This window comes from Perna viridis, chromosome 1 (genome assembly GCF_037379345.1).
Source record: "Perna viridis isolate PV_CMFRI_1.1 ecotype Kerala chromosome 1, ASM3737934v1, whole genome shotgun sequence".
In the NCBI taxonomy this organism is placed as follows: Eukaryota; Metazoa; Mollusca; class Bivalvia; order Mytilida; family Mytilidae; genus Perna; species Perna viridis.
The window spans coordinates 13,139,339-13,160,304 of record NC_142445.1 but is presented as its reverse complement, the minus strand read 5'-3'; the positions used below and the strand labels follow the sequence as shown (position 1 = coordinate 13,160,304).

Sequence of the window (20,966 nt, the reverse complement as noted above, 5' to 3'; positions counted from 1 at the left end):
AACGGTATAAGATAACAATACTCTGTAAACAAAAATTCAGAACAGAGTTTCAAAAGAATCAATAACAAGTTTTTCCTTCCAATTTTCCCCATATTTAGCTCCTCATTTCTAAAAAGTCTATAATAAAAACAAAAACAAAAATAAACAAAAAACAAAACAAAATAAAACAAAAACAAAAATTAAAAAAACTGCATGTCCCTATGAACAATGTTTTAAAGTTTCAAAAAGATCGGATAAGTTTTACTCGAGTTATCGCGAATAAACTAAAATTAACACCAGTGATGACGGTGATACCATTATACGAACGAAAAAAAATTGCAGTCGTATAAAAATGGCTAAAATACCTCACCTGATATCGCCCGAGAATTGCTCCGTTGTTAATTTGTTACTTTTAGTTAACTGCTACTAAGGCGGTTTTTAACGTTCTTGACTACCCTGTTGGGTCTCGCACGGACTGCCTTTTAGTTAACTTGTTCAGAGATAATTTATTACTGACATAGTATTATCAGGGACGGATCCAGACACTTTAAAAAGGAAGGATGCCAGGTGGAGTTCCTCCGAAAAAGGGGTTAATAGGACATAATTTGTTACTTTTGTCAATTTCACACGTGAAAATGAAAAATTTTCAAGAAAAAGCGGTGCCAACCTCCTGCACCCCCTGGATCCGCCACTGTATTATAGAGTCCATGTTGTATTTTATGTCTTGGCCTAGTCTTTGAAGTCACAAAGTTATATGACAACGCATACAGAGGTATAGAAATTAGGCGTTAATCACTGATTTATTTTTATTAAACTTTGTTTTATCATCAACTACTATACAATATTCACCAGTTTCATATTTTTGCACAATACCATATTCATTTCTCCAGTAATGCTGTTCTAGTTTTTTTTTTCAATCCCCTTTTCATTGATTTGATTTTTAGGTGCATAGTCTGTTGTCCCATCGTGGATGGAGGGGGTGTATTTAATATATCGTGTATCATATACGAATTCGTAGTAGATATTTGTCTGTATGTTTGCAAGGATACATGAGCAACGTTCAAAATGTGTAAGTAGATTGATGTAAACAAAAGGACTACATTCTCCAAGGTAAAAAAGAACTACCAATAAAACACTGAAGTCCAACGAAACCCGCAAACAATTACAATTACAGGCAAAGCACTCATTCCACTGTCAAATTCAAAATTTACACGGGCCAACAATTCGTGCTTCCAGCAACTGAATAGGATAATCGTCCTGTGCTTTTTTCAAAACACTCTAAATATATCCCCCATTTGTGCCATGTTATGTTCGTAGGTCAAATCACAACATTTTTTAGGGACTCGAAGTTTAATATACAGCCATGTCGTAACTAGATTTTTGCAAAACGGCAGTGGGAGCAATTTGACCCCAAGTGTAACGCTATCTTTTAATTTTATTAATTTTAGCAGAACTGGTGAAATGCAACGATATCTTAATTTTAGTAATTTTAGCAGAAGTAGTGAAGTGTATATATGTATATCGTATTAATTTAGCCCCGTGCATGTCCGGGTGTTAAAAGAATAGGCCTGCAGCAGCGCTAAGCTTGTCGTATAAGGCGACTAAATAGTGCTCAGAAACCTAGCCGGGGGCTAGGCGCTCTGCCCACAGAGCAACTGGGATGTGTGCCCCAGGTGGTTGAATGGGGTACCCCTGGCGTGTTACATGCTGGGGTTGTCAGGCTATAATACGGAAAACCTGACCGCAAACCATAGTGGTGCACCGTGTTGGGAAAGATGCCACGTTCCTCGCACGTTAAAGAACCCTGCTGTGGTATTCGATAGGAGTAGGAACCTTTGCGCTCCGCCACAGGAGGCTAAATTGCCCGACCTTACACATCCCCTCTTTTTCCCGTGGCAATCAAAATTTGTCGACCCTATTATCCTTGTGACCCATCCTTTTTTTTCATTTCATGTTCATTTTATCATCCATTTCATGTTCATTGTCTGAATATAGCTGAAATATTGCTGCTCGGACGTTAAACCCCAACAAACAAACGTATTAATTTAGCTATACTTTGTAGGTCTGACAAGCCAGTGTGAAGTTTTTATCCAACAAATCCTTGTGCAACTTACGAGATACCACGTGTGTGATACTCCCGAACAACAAGAATCGCTTAAATGCATTTGACATCTTATGAGTAAATCGGTGTTTTTTGTAGAATTTTGTAATAGAAACATCTTGTCAGGGTTTTAACACTTTAAAACTCATTAAAGTAAACTCATGATATAAAAACAGCTACTTTTCACATATTTTAGAAATTTTAATTATCAAGTTCAAGATCAAAAGTTTTAACTATCGCATGTATAAAGAGCCTTGTGGAGTGCAGCATGATACGACCTTAGCATGTCGAACTATAGGCTGATCACTTCGGGCTTGTGTGGACACAAATAAGTGTTCGACACACTTAAGAATAGATACTTCCAGTTCATAATGAACAACAACTGGTTTGGACACATAATAACGCAAAATTTAAAATTCAATTAAAAATTGTAGCAATTTTTTGGGGTGTGGCCCTTTGATCTCTAATAACTCAAAAGCCGTAAGAGACATCTGAAATGTGATTGAAATTTCCAATAAGAATCCATTAAATACTTTCGAAATCGAACCAAATTAAAAAGTAGATTTTTTGGGGGTGTGGCCCGAAAATCGTAAGAAATATCTGAACATGAATAAAATCACAGGCAGGAATTTTCAAAAAGAGCATTTTAAAAAAAGGAAATCGGACCAACAATTAAAAAGTTTAGGCGTCGCTCAATCACGCACTCATATAACTCCAAAACGGTATAAGATAACAATACTCTGTAAACAAAAATTCAGAACAGTTTCAAAAGAATCAATAACAAGTTTTTCCTTCCAATTTTCCCCATATTTAGCTCCTCATTTCTAAAAAAACTATAATAAAAACAAAAACAAAAATAAACAAAAAACAAAACAAAATAAAACAAAAACAAAAATTAAAAAAAACTGCATGTCCCTATGAACAATGTTTTAAAGTTTCAAAAAGATCGGATAAGTTTTACTCAAGTTATCGCGAATAAACTAAAATTAACACCAACGATGACGACGGTGATACCATTATACGAACGAAAAAAATTGCAGTCGTATAAAAATGGCTAAAATACCTCACCTGATATCGCCCGAGAATTGCTCCGTTGTTAATTTGTTACTTTTAGTTAACTGCTACTAAGGCGGTTTTTAACGTTCTTGACTACCCTGTTGGGTCTCGCACGGACTGCCTTTTAGTTAACTTGTTCAGAGATAATTTATTACTGACATAGTATTATCAGGGACGGATCCAGACACTTTAAAAAGGAAGGATGCCAGGTGGAGTTCCTCCGAAAAAAGGGGTTAATAGGACATAATTTGTTACTTTTGTCAATTTCACACGTGAAAATGAAAAATTTTCAAGAAAAAGCGGTGCCAACCTCCTGCACCCCCTGGATCCGCCACTGTATTATAGAGTCCATGTTGTATTTTATGTCTTGGCCTAGTCTTTGAAGTCACAAAGTTATATGACAACGCATACAGAGGTATAGAAATTAGGCGTTAATCACTGATTTATTTTTAGGGGGTGTAGAGAAAAAACGGGGGTAGGGGGTATAGTATCCATTCTGCTCATACTTTAGGTTATTTTCCATCTCGGGTTCATTCATTTTGCCTCGAAACAGGGAGTGTACATATTAGCAATAATAGCAAGTAAGAGAAATTGAGCAAAAAATTAACACTGTCACTCGTTTCTTCCCACATTATATCTATAATGAGTTGATCGGATGAAACTCCACGTGGGTCTGATTTATTTAGAAAAAAAAACACAATCCATTGAAATGGAAGCAGTTTGAAAATTTAAATTTCACATTATTTATTTAAAAAAAAATGGTGAATTGCACCTGTGTTAAAATCCAGAACGTCTTTTCAATTCCTTTACTCTGAGAGCAAAATGGCAAAAATACTTTAATCTGATAAGACCATTCAAAATGTGAATCATTGGAATCACCTGTGCCGAAAATAAAGTGGCGTTACCGAGCTCGTACCTGTCAAATGACGTCATCACAACTTCCGGGCCATGGGGACTTTAATAAGGTGAATATATGTATACTGGCGGGTAATACACTATTCTGTTGTCATTTCGCAGCCTATTCTAATCAATTCGTAACTGGACTGTGAACAGTGGAACTGATAATGAGTTGTAAATAAGTCTTCTCGCTTCTGATATTCTCGTAGCATTGATTTTTGTCTTGTTTTTTCCATGGAACATGGCTGGTGAATTTTGGTAGTAGCATAAACAGAAGCAGTATGAAATTATGGGGTGGAGAATGAAAAATGTGTATTGATTATGATAAGAAATGATAGAAACTATTGGGAAGTATTGTGTAATTCAGTCACAGTGCTTAAATACGGATACTATGGAGGAATTGTGGAAATTAGTCGAAGATAAAGAAAGAATAATTGAGTCCCAAAGGGACCAAATTGACAGACTCAAGGCCGAGGTACTGCGCTTGAGAAAAGAAAATTCAGACCTGCAGAAACAGATGACAGTCTTTTCACAGAATGACAGGTGTGTATAACAGCTTGTATTGATCAAATGTATATTATTCATAACAATTACATTGATGTAATATTTGGTGTTAGTACAATGTAATTGATTAATGTTTGCAATACTTAAAATTTGTGACCTGAATACACAGAAGTTGTAAACATTGTGAAGTAAATGTATATTACACATCTTTGCTACAGGTGACAACTATTGTATCCCCCCAATATATGAAAAGTTGACAAAAAAAAAAACAATATAAACCAGAATACATGTATAAGCATATAATATTATATTCAGTATACATGTACAAAATGTAGACATTCATGGTAAAATTTAAAAAAATAACACTTTTTGTCTTGAGCATATTTCATGTAGTTGATTTTATGCCAAATTAAAAATAATTTTAGGACTTGCTACATTTAAAAACTAAAAAGTGGCATTAATGAAAACTCGTGTGTAATAATTGAGTAACTTCAACTATAACTTGTGTAAAATTCTTAATTCCGTAGTAAATTTTATCATTCAAATTGCTCAATATATTTTAAGTTGCAGATGAAAGATTCCTGTATTTTATCTTATATTCTCATGATTATAATAGATATAAGTTGAATTTAAAGGATGTTATGAAGTAGATCTGATAAAAATGTTACCATGAGGGTTTGAGCTTGTAAGAAAATTGTATGAATCACCATAAAAACAAAAATAGATACATAACTGACAGCTGTATGTGTCTGTAATGAGTGACATAGCTTTAAAATAATCAGGGTTGGAATTATGTGTTGTCAATAAATGTACTTGTGCACCTGGAACTTGGAGTCACTTTTCTGACTGCTTTCACTCCATAATGATGTACTTTGTACAAAAGTACATCTACTGTACATGTAAATATATATGTATGGATGAAGTAAATTTCAAAAATTGCAGCATATTTTATCAGATATTTTGCTATGTGAAAATATAATTCAGAATTGATCCTAAGCAATTATAAGATGTACACCCTGGTTTGCATTGTCTTGACCAACTAATTCAGAGTTACACTATATAGATTGGTCTTCCAATAGATGAAGCCGTGACGGCTGCTCACATGCAGTGTAATCTTAAACTTTAGAGCCGTGACGGCTGTTCACATGCAGTGTAATCTTAAACTTTAGAGTAAATTTGTAAAAAAAAATGATAACAAATGATAATGGCCTAACAAGGACAATTCTTAACTTACGAAGAAACCCAATAATTTCAAAGACCAGAATAGTTGATTTATTACAACATAAGCATTAAGATGCTGTGATAGATACATGTACATGTATATACAGTTACATGTAATACAGAGTTGGTTACAAGCAAATCAGCAGATGAAATGTGTTCCTTCTTGGATATTCATGTATCTAACAATTATCATCTGAAATCCAAAGAAAACTGAAAATCAAAACTGTTTCGTGTTCTAGTCTCTTGACTTCAGTAGTGTTTTGTCTTTTAATCAAATTTTCTGTGCTTAAGTTTTCTGTTCTGTAGGTTAAGTAAAAGATTCAAATATCTTGCATGCATTTCCTGTTCAAAATAAAAATCAATACAATTTCTTCATTACCAGCTTATGTTGGTTCGATCAAAGGAAAATGTATAACCACCATCTTATTGTTTTTATTTGAATCTGCTAGTTTCTGGATTGATTCACTCACTGTAAGCAGAATATTACATAATTCTTGTTACAGGATGATCAAGTTTCTAGCCAGTGCATTGATTGATTGACATTTCTAAATGCCCATTAAAATGTTATGGTTGTGTTGAATTTGTAGTAATTAATGTGCAGGAGTACTTATTACCATTGTAGCAGGTCCCTACAAAAATGTTTGCAATGTTTTCTTCAGATTTTATTTGTCATGTTTTAAATGTATGTGTTTGTGTCACAAACTAATGTGTGAATAGTAAGTAAAGGCACCAAATAATCTTTGACATACATGTAATGTAAATGAGCAAACCATTGAAGTTGCCAAACGTACATGTACAAAAAATGCTCATATGTAAATATGTTAAAGTCAAACAAAAGAATGTGAATACAATACCAGTAGGTATACTTGTATACAATGTACATGTACAGACTGAGAGTGTAAACAATTGTTTTTTATGTTGTGTGGTTCAATCAGATCCCTGTGTAACTGGCAGTCATAGATACTTATTGTACTTGTATTCTAAATGCTCTTACATAATGTATCTTTCAACCACAGCGTTGTGTTGTACACATTAACTGCACTTATATGTACTTCTTAAATGGCTACATTTACATTGTTTGTGATGGCATTGTTGACCCTGAATGACATGTGGCTGAAGGTTTTTTTCTGATAACCTATGACTAAAGATTGATATCAAGGTTAATCGTCTGTTTATCCTGATATCTGGAACACAATTATTTTTGTATGATTTTGCGTTATGTTGACCACTTGTGATTGGATAAAACTACATGTATTCATCCAAATGACTGAAGCAGCAGTATACCAATGAAGAAAAATCCATCCTCTATTGATGAAAATATATGAATGAACAAATGCTAATGACCATAAAAGGAAAATTCATCCATCAATGATAACAATCGTAGAGTAGCATGAGACTAATATAGCTCTATCAATGAAATGACACACCCTAAGTGTGCACTTTTAAACAATTTGACCTGAATCACGCCACCAGTCAGTGTGTACATTTGACCTGGATACCAAGACAGAAATAGAATTTACCTAGTAACCACTGAATGATTTCCAAAATGACTTTCGGAAAAATATAGTTAGATACAAAGGTTAATGGATAGCAAAATCGTACAAAAATGTTATAAGCTACGGTAACCATCTATGATTATTTAGACTGTCAGTAGATCTGTTGGAGGGATTCGGCTATCGCCTCAGGGAGCTTATGACTTATAATGTCAAAGCAGGATAACAAATTTTTGAAGTTTTCTAACTAGAAAGTCATTATTAGAACAGATGAAATAATTTCCTGTCATAGATAGAATTAGAACATCATACATGTACATGTATTACAATCATAACAAGAAGTTATTTGCAATATTGGGGAGACACATACATACATGCTTTCATACTGGTGCAGTTACAGCTGTCCAGAAAACGAACTTCTTATAAGTTAAATAAAATACATTTTACAAACATGATCAGGTAACATCATGCAACATTAGGTATGTGTTCAATTGTACATTGTACATGCTGGTATAAAACTAGCATTAGTAGATATGATCATCTTTTGATCTATTTAAAACACAAGACCTAATATACATACTACCAATACTTAATGGCAGTGCCTCCATCTACCAGATTAAGTAAAGAATTCAATAAAAACAGACCTCAGAATGTACAAATTGCCAGTCAACAGTGTCCATATATCCCTATATGTAATTGAATAGCTAGACATTTCTAATTACTCCAACCTTCTGGGAGTTGTCATACTGGCTTAAGTGTCTATATTCTGTAGGTAGTCCATTAGAAAGATATGTTTTCCATTGGGTAATAGAATAAGGAAGCATATATGATACTTAGAAACCTTTCAATGTGATTAGTCTATTTAAGGTAATATACAAATGTACAAGAGATGCACTGGTATTCCTAATAATGGTACACATGCAGTTGATTAGCATTCCGTGTATGAAGCCTTGAAGAGGGTTAAAAACCCTTAACTTTCAACCATTTTTATATTCAAAACATATACTTATTCCTAGTACAATGTACTACACTTGTATGATGCATAAAAAGTGATAAGTCCCCCCTTTTTGGTAAATGTAAGCTTTGTCATAGTACTATACTTGTATGATGCATTTGCACGTACAAAATGTAAGTGGTAAGTTCCCCTATTTAATAAATGTATGCTTTGTCATAGTACTATATTTGTATGATACAAGTAAGTGGTAAGTCTCCCCCCACCATAGATGGTCTTTACATGTAGATGTAGCTGATTGCTAATTTCTAAATGTAAACATTCTAAATATCAAATTTGAATCAACATTTTACTATTTGATATCTTTAATTAAGGATGACTGATACCAGAAATGTAAATGTGCATATGGTACAGTGGACAAAACAATGATTAGTTATATATAATTCACAAAAAGTAGTTTCCATAATAAATGTTACATGTAATTCAGTTGAGTTTACAGATCGAAATTTTGACATGTTTATTCACCTGTCTTTTGAGGACATATCATTGTTCTGTCCATTTGTATGTCCATCCCCATGTTATACTTTACAAAAGGTACTACAAAAAGTTTTAAATAATAGAACATTTCATAAAAGATAGCACCTTTTGGTTTGTTTTGTTTTTTTCGATTTTACATGACATTGAAGTTAGGATGTAGATGAGTGTATTGTTGTTGAGTATAGCTGCTTATTTTTGTTTGGCTGCTAAGTACTATACATGTATATGCATACAAGAATTCAGAAAGTGTTGAAATGATGATTACACACAGTATCAATGCTTCCTTACTATTTTGGGCAGTGAGAGAAAAATCCAAAGTTCCCTGAGGACAAATGTTCTGCATTGTTGAAGTGCATTACAGAATTGCATCATTTTAAGTTGTAGTACAAGTAAACAATTAAAAAAAAAGATATATTTAAGAATTCCTATGAATCATGTCAAAAATAGGAATGTGACAAATATATATTTTTTGTAATTCCATGTCGCCATGCATTAAAAATAAATTTAAGGAAAGTCATGTTGGCTATTTAAAGTTAAAAATAAAATTTCATAAAATCTGAGTACAAAGTTCATGGCATAATGAAGTAAAATGTAAACATCATACTTACATCTGAAATTATTTTCTAGGAAAGACTTAGATTTCATTGCGACTTTATTTTTCTTATGTAAAATATGTGAGTGTTGTAGTTGGGTTTAAAGAAAAGCTTTTAAAGATTAGATTTGGTTAAGTCTGACATTTTGATCTAAACGAATTAGATAAAAAAAGCAAGGTGATATATTTCAGAAATAGTAAGGTATCCAAGTTGTATGGATGTGTTTTATGGGTGCAAAGTAGTTGTTTGTGACTCACCTGGTTTTATTGGACTGTAGAAAAATTAGGTCTTAAGTGGGGACTTTTTTATAAAGTATACATAATCTTCGATAGTAAAATGAAACCTGGATCAGTTAACAATGGGTGAATCAAGTCTAAAACATTCTGAATCTACAAAAGGGTAGTATTTTTTGTCTTTTTTAAGTTGATAGTTTCCAACTTTCCTAAAGGCCTCAAACCTCCAACATTTTGTACATTGTATCCTTGATTTCCTGTTTGGTTTGAGTATAAAGGACCATTAAAATACAGATTACATTAAAATTTATATTTCTCTTTATCTTGGTTTCCTTACGTGATCATATTATATCTCTGCTATTAACTTGTTTGGACATTTTACAAATGAGGTTATATTTGTAGAAGGTGTGTTTGTAATCAATAATTCAGGAAGTTAGTATTAGTTTCATTGCAAATTTCATTGTAAGAAGTCTGATGGAAATCCAAATTCATTTTTAATAATGGTGGTGTGATTCTTTTCATATTCAATTAGCAATAATTTGATTGAAATCAGGTTTCCATTGATTTCTTCTTATTTGATTTAACAAATTTGGTTAAAAGCCCATTGGAGCTAAAGTTTGATGTTGATGTTGCTTCAATTGGAGTCTTATTTTCTTGTTTACTCAGTACAAGTACAAAGTGTTCATGAAAAAATTGGCATAATTATTTTTTTTTATTTTCTGTTCATCATTTATGTTTGAAGCCTTTGGTAAATTGGTAGTCACACATTATTGAACAGGAGTGTCAACTGTTGGCTCAGAGTCAGAATAATTTGTCCTAATGGGGTGACATGCCTACCTGTGGGCTGTTGCTTCTTTGAGCTGGCACAGTTAAAATCCAGCTCAGTGTGACTGTCAAGTGCAGAGCAGGGTCTGTTCGATTAATCAATCCTTCTAATCCAGTAATGCATTATATATCTGCCATAGGACATTAAACCATAATCAATCAATCAAGTTTGTAATAGCTTTTTTGGTGATTCCATTTTTTGGAAGTGCTTTTAAGGCGAAGTTCAGTATTTGTTAATCAGAGTTGTGTGTTTGTGTGTGTTAGTACATATTTATATCTTGGTTGCTCAGCAATTTGTTTGTTGTTGTGTTAAGAACTACTCACTGAATTAGTTTCCCTTAATTATATCATCATTTATCTAGTGAACCTGGGTTTAAAGCTGTGAAGATGGACATGTACTTTTACATTTAAGTACATGAAAGTTCAGAATTGATATGTTTAGTTTTTTAAAGGTGTTCGTTGGCTAAGTTTTTATTTTTGGTTGGCTCAGTGTCTAGGATATCTCTCTCATTTGAAAGGTAAATGGGTGTAAATGTGATTTCACAGGAAATATCATTATAGCAGTAAATACTTGATATATAATTGTACTTTTTAAAAGTTATTTTTAAGTTGATATCTGTAGAAATGGTAGAAATTTGTTCATTATTTCAACTTCCCCTTTGAATTTCTTCTTAATTTCGATGGGATAAATAAGTCTCATTAAAGTTTAAAGATTAAGTCCTTCATATAATATTTTCTTGGATCAAAAGATTTTAATTCAACTCCATACAATTAAAGGTATATATGAACAGGTTTAAGACATTTCAAGTACATACATAGATATATATTTCATAACAATGATATTTTACTTTTGTATATATTTAATGAAATGTTATGGTAGGAATATATGTAGGCAACATTGGGTTCTAAAGTTTTCTACAAATTTTAATGTCCAAATTTTGACCTTGTTTGTAATTTTTTGACATGACAGGAGCATCTTGTGTTTTTTACAGTTTGAAAAGAATAAATCATGCATGCTTTACTGTAGATTTGAAGGTTTATCATTGCATCTTTGTTTCAGGGCTACCCCATTTTTTGTCCCTTTGTATTATGTGTAGTTGGTATTCAGATTGAGTTTCCATTTAATAGGGATTTTAGCTGGCTTTGATCAAATATGTCAGATTTGGGTGATTGACGGAATTATTGTGGTTTGACAAAATGAAATAATATTACCTGGTTTAGAAGGTTTTGAAAAGAATTGTAAATCAGTTAAGAAATAAAGGCTGACTTGATAGACTGTGAAAAGTAAACAGTATGGAAATCCAGTTACAGCATTATTAATATAGTACTATAGTAATGTTTACAAGGCTGTAACATTGAAGTTAAGTGGGCTACATGAAAACTGGCTGTGTCATTTTTCCTTAGATTGAAGTTTAAATCAAATGTCCTGTTTAGAATAAAAACTGTCCTTCACAACATCAGGGTTTATTTTTGGTGTATAGCACAAGTAATTAGTGATTGAATATGGCATAAACTGTTCAGTTATGAAAAAACTGTTTCATTTGGTGTACCAATTTGAATTTTTTTACTAAATTTGACAAAACAATTCTTGCTGATTCCCAGTAAAATGTGAAGTTTCCATTTGAAATAATCCAAATCATATCCATGAAATCAAAACTCCATAAAATAGCACAAAATTGTCAGTGCTCATAAATTGTTAATGTCAAATAAAAGTGCATGCACTGTACACGTTGATGTACTCCCAAACAGTTAGATTGGGGTCTGGGAATAGGCCAGAGCGTCAATACAGCAGCCCAGCCACTAGTAGGACATACACTGAGTTCTTCGGTCAGGTATCCCGAAGGCTGGGTTCCGCTACCTTCTACTACTAACTGGCATTACTAACAGAATTCCTGTAAGGGGCGGTTGTGCGAGATCTGTAAGGATAGTCAAGACCGTAAAAAACCCTAGTCATCAAAAGTACACGTGCCAGGTAGTCGAAAGAAAAAGTGTCCAACTTTTATTGTAGCTGTTCTCAGAGTGTCTGTGTTCATTGACAAATTATAGTCTACTCTTAGTTATGAGATTATAATGCCAAATAGAAATCTTTTCATTTAAAAAAATTTCCCTTGATTATTTTTTCATATATCTATTCTCAGTTCAATTGACGGTTAAGCTAAATTATACTCTATCAATGGTACATGTATATCTGCATCAGTAGTAATGGAACCATAATAGAAATATCTCTGCTTTTCTCTTACATAGTTACTTGATATTTTCCTTCATGACTAGGTATATTGGAATGGCATTAACACATATTTTTAAGAAGAAAATATTTTGAGTTAATATCTTGACACATCAGTTAATTTTTGCACTGCAGTACATGACTTTTTTTTTCTGGCTAGACTACTGGGGAACAAACAATCTTGTATTCATGGAGTGGATTTACACCTGTGTATTTGCTATGGGGGTTAATAAATTGATAAAACTAGAGGATGCTGGCTAGATTTTTCAATTAAGATAGGAGTGGAGCTGCTTCCTTTGAAATTGAAAGATAACATACATTTTTTAGGCTGTTTTGAATTGAAGAGATTAATCTATTGGTAGCAGCTCTCTACATGTATTGGTAATACATGTAAATGGAGTAAAACAGTAGCCTAAAAGTATGTAAGATAAAAGCATGTGTACTTCTTTACATGCTATAGTTTTGTACACCTATGACAGCATGTAAGATGTATAATTACCTCATTTACAAAATTGTGAAATGATAAAGTAACACTGCTGTATGCACTACTGTGAAATTTGTTACTTAATACATGCCAATGGAAAATGTGTACAGGAACTTATGTTTAAACTCCAGCTATCACCTAAATCTTAAGTAATTTGCTTTTATGTATTTCTGTCTGTTAATTCAGTATTAAATCATACAGTACCAGTCTTGTATTGCATGTCCCTGAGTGGATGTAAGTCTAAACATAGAGGGTATAAAAATATAGGGTGCTTTCTTTTTGTCTCTTTCCAAACTAATGTTTTGTCACAATATATGAACAATGACTTATAAAATAAATCAAACATAATACTATAAGATGACAAGTTTTCAATAAGAAAATTTAACATAACATAAAAATAAGCTTCTGAAAAGGTTCGGTTTGATGAGTGCAAAACAGAATTTTGCACTCATGAAATTAGGGACCAAAAACAAGCATTTCATGGAATTAAACTATGTAGAGAAAATTGCTATTTATGGTTCAAGGCTACTTTTCTGTCTGATCTTGGTAAACTCACCCTACTTATTTTGCAGGGAAATTAATTTTTCAAATGTCCTTAAAATGCTACCTAAGTGAAAGTTTTATTTTTTTTAATCATAAAAATATACACTTTTCTATAGAAGTTTGTGGGAATATTCACTATAGAAGTCTATGGGAATATTAATGCAAGATTGAGACAGCTAAAAAAATTACGGTAACCAGATTACTCCCCTTTAGCTGCATGTTAATGATTTTAAAAAATGCTTTTTATTAAAATTGGATTATTTCCCTTTGACTGATTTATTATTTCTTGTAGTACGTAATCCTTAGAAGACCACAGCTCCGTGGTGAACTTTTTTTGAACTGTCTGTCCACCAGAAATATATCTTTTGAAAGGGTTCTAATTAGCTTCCAAGATGGGAAAGTCCAGGTCCATATTAAGTGAAAAATAATTTTATTAAAGGTTTAGGTGATTCTAATTCCAGAAGTCCCTTTCAGGATGAGATAGATCATATGTCAACTCCTGATTTTAAGCTCACCTGGCTATTGAGCAATTGCTATCAATTGGCATCCTTACTTATCCTTAAATAAGCAGGTGAGCAATTCTTGTGTGTTTAGTGATACTTTAATTTAAGCTATGTACATATGATTTAGGACATCTAAACTGTAATTACTGTTTGTTGACTTCTTATGTTTTTGTTCATTAAGTCTGCAACATGAATTAAAGAAACAATTTTCTTGCAACTTTATTACTTATTGCATGAGCAACTTAGAGTCACAGTCCACTGCTTTGATACTAAAAATAGCAAAGTCATTTGTCAATGACAGTGTTCTAATGAAACAGCCATGAATAATTTGATTTGAATTGCAAGAAGCTTTCTGATTGGTTGGTTCTCTTGAACAAACCAAGTTATTTGTATAACTTCTTTTTTACTTGTTTTTGTACTGTGATGTCACTATCATAGATGAGTTCATACTCAAATATTCAAATAATCCCATTATAAATTATGTTTGATTAATGAAAAAGATCTTAATATTTGGATTTGAATATGTCAGAAATTATATTACAAGGAATGTTTCTAATTTTTGAACAGGTTACGTGTACCAAATAAAATGGTTCGTAGGAGTTGATATTTAAATGTTTAAACTGTGAAGCAGTTTACAAAATGTGTAAAATTGCCAAAATCATGTTGTTTCATATGACTTGTTAACAAATTACTTAAATGTCTCCAAAGATCATCACATCAGGTTCAGTCCGACTTCTTGTGGTACTTCTTGTTGCAATCTCAATAGTATATCTTCATAATAAAGTTGGAATGTCTTTCTGTGATCAGTTGCTCTAAACTCTGTTCTTTCCTGATGAATCATCACAAAAACATGTACAGCGAGTCATTGACTTAAAGGAAGAACAGGTGCTTATTCTCCCATTCTGTTTGCCAAGATGCTCAATTTCTTCTGTCAACAGTCATAATTCCTACCTATTTGTCTTTTCACAATTTCGTCAGGCTGTTCTTTGACCTGTGAAGTAACTAGATAATCTAAAAAAAAAAAATTTTGCTATTTCATCCATGAGGATGAAACTACCTGATTGAACTTTCCTGTACCTGACTGAATACAATATTTTGGATCTCCCTAAAGGTGTTATTTGATCAGTCAATTCATATTATGGATGATATTGCTGTTTTTAAGGGATTATTATTCAGTATGATATGTCTCATTTGTGGATTTATCAAAAAGGGTCTATAAGTACAAACAATCTACAGCTATTTATAAATTTTTACCTAGTTTTGGGTTATTGTTTAAAACAGCTGAGTACTTGTTAGGGTCATAAAAAATATAGATCTGAGTTAACTAATGAAACAAAAAAAAATTTAATACTTTTTATGGTTTTTTAGTGAAGTTGTTCATCAATCCATTGATTCCTATAATTGTATTTTTTGGTTTCTTGATAAACTTAGGTGTTTCCTGCTACAAAAAAATAGTATATTGTTACTATCCACTGTCTTAAGTTGGCTTGATGCAATATTATCTCAGACATGATGAAAATCTCCATGTGGTATTTGGATTAGCGATTGAATTCAGTAGACTCTAAAATTCAATGACTTGTGTACTGAGGACTCCTTTCTACTCCCACAACTTTCTCTTGAGAAAGATAGAAGATTAGTTTCTAAAATTCACAGATTATTGATAAAGATTTTATATTGATTGTGGTATTTTGGTGTGAAATAGTTATACATGGAGGAAATATGTTGTTCTGTTTCATTGACTAATTTTGATGATTGATCGTAAATCTTTTCATCAAAGATAAATTAAATCGAAATACATACTATGGCTCACTAGTTTGTAGTCGAATTCCATGGTGTTGCATACCAGGGCAATGTCCTTTTTTCCTTGAATTCTAGAACTCGGGAAATTAAAATGAAATAATAAATGAAAATATACAAAGCATATCTTCTGATTTGTACTTTTTGGTAGCATGGATTGTTTATAATGTACCTTGGTGAACACAGCTGCCCATTATAATTGTTGAATTGCTTCATAGAAAACCAGCTGTATCATGATGAGAGTGAAATTTCAGATTGTTTGGTCATTTACTCAGTGTGGTGGCATATCCAATCTGATTTATTCTGACACTGACATACTGTCCACAGGTGATGATTGACTTTATCACCAGGGGACACGTGGCTCATTGGAGATAATGTTCCTCCCCATGGATTTGGTTCCAGGTGAACCACACCAACTGTCCAGATGTCTCAGGATCAGGGGAGGATATTGTTCCAGGCAACTGCACTAAATCTCCAGATGTTTCAGGACTGTATTAACCTCTTCACTTCAGTCTGATTTCAATAAAGGAACATAATTTATCTATAGATGGAACATTAAAACAAGATTATATCAGGATCAAACATGGATGTTTTCCCTGTCAGAATCTTTCGTTTTCATATATGATTCTCGTGTTTATAATCAACAGAATATATGTCTAACCAATTGAGGCATTTATTAAGAATGTTTGATTTCTTGCTTTTCAAACTAATGCTGTACCATTTCTGTCAGTAATTAATGTTATCTTAGTGTAATGAGCTTCAAAATAATCTGCCTGTCTGTATTATTACCTTTGGTTAGGCAAATTGATCTGGTGTCAGAATGATATCTACATGCTGTTACAATCATCAATAAAGTAAACTACACACTGAGTGGATGGTCAATCAATATGACTTCAAAAATCCTGGATATGGTTGAACAAAAAATATATTCATCATCTAATGGATGTTTTATTGTGTTACAGGATGACTGATATAGGACTTGAAGAGGTCTTTTCTATGTTAGAGTGGCCATTGTCCATTAATTTGAGTTTCATTTGTGATTTGTTCTGTAGTACCATATCAAATAAATGAGATTGACAGATTTACTACATGAGGCTGCATAAATATTGGTTTATGTTGATTGGCTTCACAGGAAATGTGTTTTGTTAGGTTAGATATACCATTAACTGGCATTGGTCAGATTTGGAACCATTCTGTTTAATTACCTTATGTTGTTTCTATTCTGACCGTAAGTTTCCATTGTTGGAACACATTCTGATTGTTTCCCTTGTATATCTTGTTTAACCTATGGCAGGAGTAATCAAGGGAACCAAGATTCTAGTGGAAATCAAAAGAACTTAATCCAGGGACAAGGACCAGACAGGAAAAACACACACACACAAGAAAGACCATAACATAATTCAAAATTATATGTACAAGGAAACAAATGGCAACAGACTCCACTATAAACTGGGAGCATGGACCAGGTGCACTGATAGGGTAAATATCCTCTGCTTTTCTTGAAACACTCGCTGATTTGCTAATAAAAAGTCAAGTCCAGGGTAGATGAAAGAGGAAATGAAAACTATAATATGTTGAACAAATCAGTTCTCATGGTGCAGATGGATACACCAAGTTCATGACGATGACCATAAAACTTCTGTAGTGCAATCCTACAATGTGTTTGCTTGTCCATGAATATCTTTTTAAATATTTGAGTGAAATCTTCTAAGGGTGGTCTTGTGTTTTTGATCTACTTAGTATTGTTTTACATATGATGTAAATTAATGACCTTAAACCCACCACATGTAAAATGTATAAGTTATCAAATCTTTTTCTTTTGCCTCTAAAACATGTTTAGTATATATATTTGTCTTAGGACAATATCAAGATAAAACTGAAGCTTCATCATTCAATTACTTACTACAGTATGTCATGACAAGATACAGTGTTCTAGGATTCCTATTTCCCGTTACCCAGGGCAAGTGAAATTTGGGTATGGGAAAGTTAGGTACTAAGTTACACTTTCCCTTGGCAGGTTGAAAACTTCATATTTGTTTTGTCAGGAAAGCAGTCATTGACTGTGGGAAAGTTGATATTATATGGATTTTTCCTGAGGAAACCTCAATTTCTGAAAAATCCTAGAACACTGAAGATAGCCTTTGTATGATCATATATCCCCCAGAAACATGTTTAAATCTTTCTTAAATCAGGTCCTAGGCTCATTCAAATTTTGGGTCCAAAATTTAATTATTGACCAAAACATTGAATTATGGAGGATTCCCATTTACCTATAACTGAAAGCCTGTGTTCGTGGATAGTTATGGTGTATCCATCAGCACCACCAGAACTCATTTTTTTTTTCACTGTGTCATAATCTCCTTCCCTCTTCTACTCATTTTGTGAGCAACTCAGTTGCTTTTCTAGAAAAGCAGAGGATGCTTACCCTACCAGTGCACATGGTCCATGCTCCTAGTTTTAGTCCTGGTTGCTCATTTACTTTTGTTACTTCTGTGCTTGTTAGCTTGGTTATATCATATTCTTTGTTGTGTGTGTCTTGACTAATCATTATTCTTCGATTATGTTCTTTAAATCCTGATTCCCTTGATTTTCCTTCGATTCTTCAATAGATTAAGTAATAGATTTATCGCAATAACATCTTGTGGCAGAGCTATATACACTTTTTTACTTTGAATGGTTATGGTTACAAAAGTATTTACATCCCAACCAAAGACTAAAAAAGTTTGTTATGGAACAAAGACCACCAAAATAAACCTTTAAAACACACAATAAATCACAACAGATCATTAGTGAAGAATACTGAAATTAAGTGCTTGATCTTTAACCTTACAAACTTATTTATAATTGTTTATTTTTGGTAGGTAAAAGATGTCTATCTTAAATTGAAAAGAAAACAAAGTTCATTATGTCAAAATCCTGTTTCATCTGGTCTTTAAATTTTTCATTGTTATTTTGGTTTACATTTCATTATTTTGAAAATCATATTACTTTTAGCATTTAATTATCTTCCTTGGATCTGTTCTGTGTTTGTTCTTAGGTAAACAATTGAAAAATATGATACCATTATATAAATAAATTACAAAAATTCAATTTATTGTGTCTTGTCTTGAATTTTGGTCTTAGGTGACAAATTCTAACTGATTATCAATTTTTTAGCCAAATGTTGGTGTCATTTGAGTTGCAAATTTATTTTATTTCTATTTTATGTGTTGACATGTCAATAATTTGTGCTTTTTTAATAATGTGGATTTAAGTGTATCAATTGAAACCATTAATTTACATCAGTGTAAATATTTCTCCTAGTCATAGCTGTTCTACCTGGTTTACCCAGAGGGGTACAAATACATACATTTTACCTACTTGTAAGTTTTCACTTGGAGATTGTTTACTGTTTATTGAAAAGTATACAAAGTGACACTTAAGACTCAATATCTATCAGCTGATACCACAAAATATTGGAAAATTTTTATTCAAAACTTTTATACTGATATGTGATTACCATCAAATGGATAATTCAGCGACAGATGTCTTTTCACAAAGAATTTAACGTGGAAGTTGGTATATATATCTTTCGCCTTTTTGTTTAGAATTATTTGCTTTATTGTGTACACTTAAGTTGGAACTTACGAATTTTAAGTAAATATTTACATATTGGACATTTTTTTACAAGAGGGAATCTGTAACTTGAGACTTCAATGACCAATAGTTGTGGATAGCTGACGATGAACAGTTACTGAAAGTTTCACAATTATTTGACAAGGCTTTTTGATAAATTCTTGTGTGTGGAAGTAGATTGGTTTGGTGAAGGGTTTTTCAGAATTCAGATTGCTGAAACTGACCAGTCACTGTAGGGTTTTAAAATCCATGAAGCCATTCTTGACAGCTCTTATCAGAATCAATCACTATTGGATGATATTTAGTGCATTGATTTTTCTGCTGTTATTTTGTTGATTTGCCACAGATGGGGGAGATACAATGATAACATTGATTATCAGAGGATTAAATAATTGCTTTACAAATATTATCGACACCTTCATAATAATTGACCAATTTTCAGGACTTCATGTATTGTTCTTATAACACTCAGGTATAAGGCTTGTTATTAAATTTATAGGCCATTTTTTGTGGAACTTCAGGATATAAATTGACATTTTTAAGTCAATTAATAGTACTTGAAAGGAGCTGATTTATTCAGAATAGTGTGAGGATTTTTATAAGCAATTGGCTATGATCATACTTAGCTGTGGTCATTCTTAGGATCACAAAGGGTTGTATGCTGGCTTGACATATTGTCGTGATTTAATGCTACAATTAACCCTATGGGTGGATAACTATTTGTAACTAGACTGTAATTATGGATTTGAGAATTGAGATACTAACAAACAGGTCAGGGAACTGTTTTTTTTTAAACTTAGATTTGCATTAGTCAAGTATCAGAATTTTACATAGAAAATAAAATTTTATTGCATGCCTTGATTTATGAATAGTTGCTGAAATTGGCATTGTTATGGCCTGTCATTTTTTATCATCAATGTTGCAGTTGTAAGGTCAGTGTGGAATTTGGAGAGATAATTAGAACAATATTGACCACATACTTCCAAAATTAGGATTTCTATTGGAATGCTTATAGACATAGGGATTAATTAAAGTGATATTTGCCTCACTCATTGGACAACATAGTGATCATCTTGTAATGACAGAATGACAGAAGTACATACATTATAGGATTTACTCTGAAGCTCATCAACATGTATATTTGTATCACTGGGTATGTAGAATATTTAATCCTTTAATATCTGTGTCAGATTTTAATTTAATTGATAAATTTAATGTGTTTTTGTTTACAGAGTTTGCATAGGGAGTGATATGTTATCTCAAAATTATTTTGATCATTCTTTTGATTTTTACATTTGTACATAATTCCTTCCTTTGAAATTGATTTGTATGTATTAGGTGTGTCTTGTATGGAAATCCTTCTGTATTATTTGGTAGCATTGAGTAGTCAAGTACCTCTTAACTGCCTA

The 20,966-nt window shown here is 32.5% G+C and overlaps 1 protein-coding gene across 2 annotated transcripts in view; it reads left to right on the top strand.

The window, feature by feature from the left end:
• The first annotated feature begins 4,063 nt into the window (after positions 1-4,063).
• The window catches only part of LOC148627317 (IQ motif and SEC7 domain-containing protein 1-like), a 79,076-nt gene continuing 62,173 nt past the window's right edge, over positions 4,064-20,966 (top strand). The window contains exon 1 of one of the 2 annotated variants that reach the window (XM_088571295.1): positions 4,064-4,576. In XM_088571295.1, the coding sequence (XP_088427421.1) occupies positions 4,365-4,576 (212 nt within the window). In that variant the 5' untranslated portion in view covers positions 4,064-4,364. Of the gene's footprint in view, positions 4,577-19,568; positions 20,711-20,966 lie in introns of those variants that run through there. The other variant, XM_088571299.1, reaches the window with a different exon arrangement.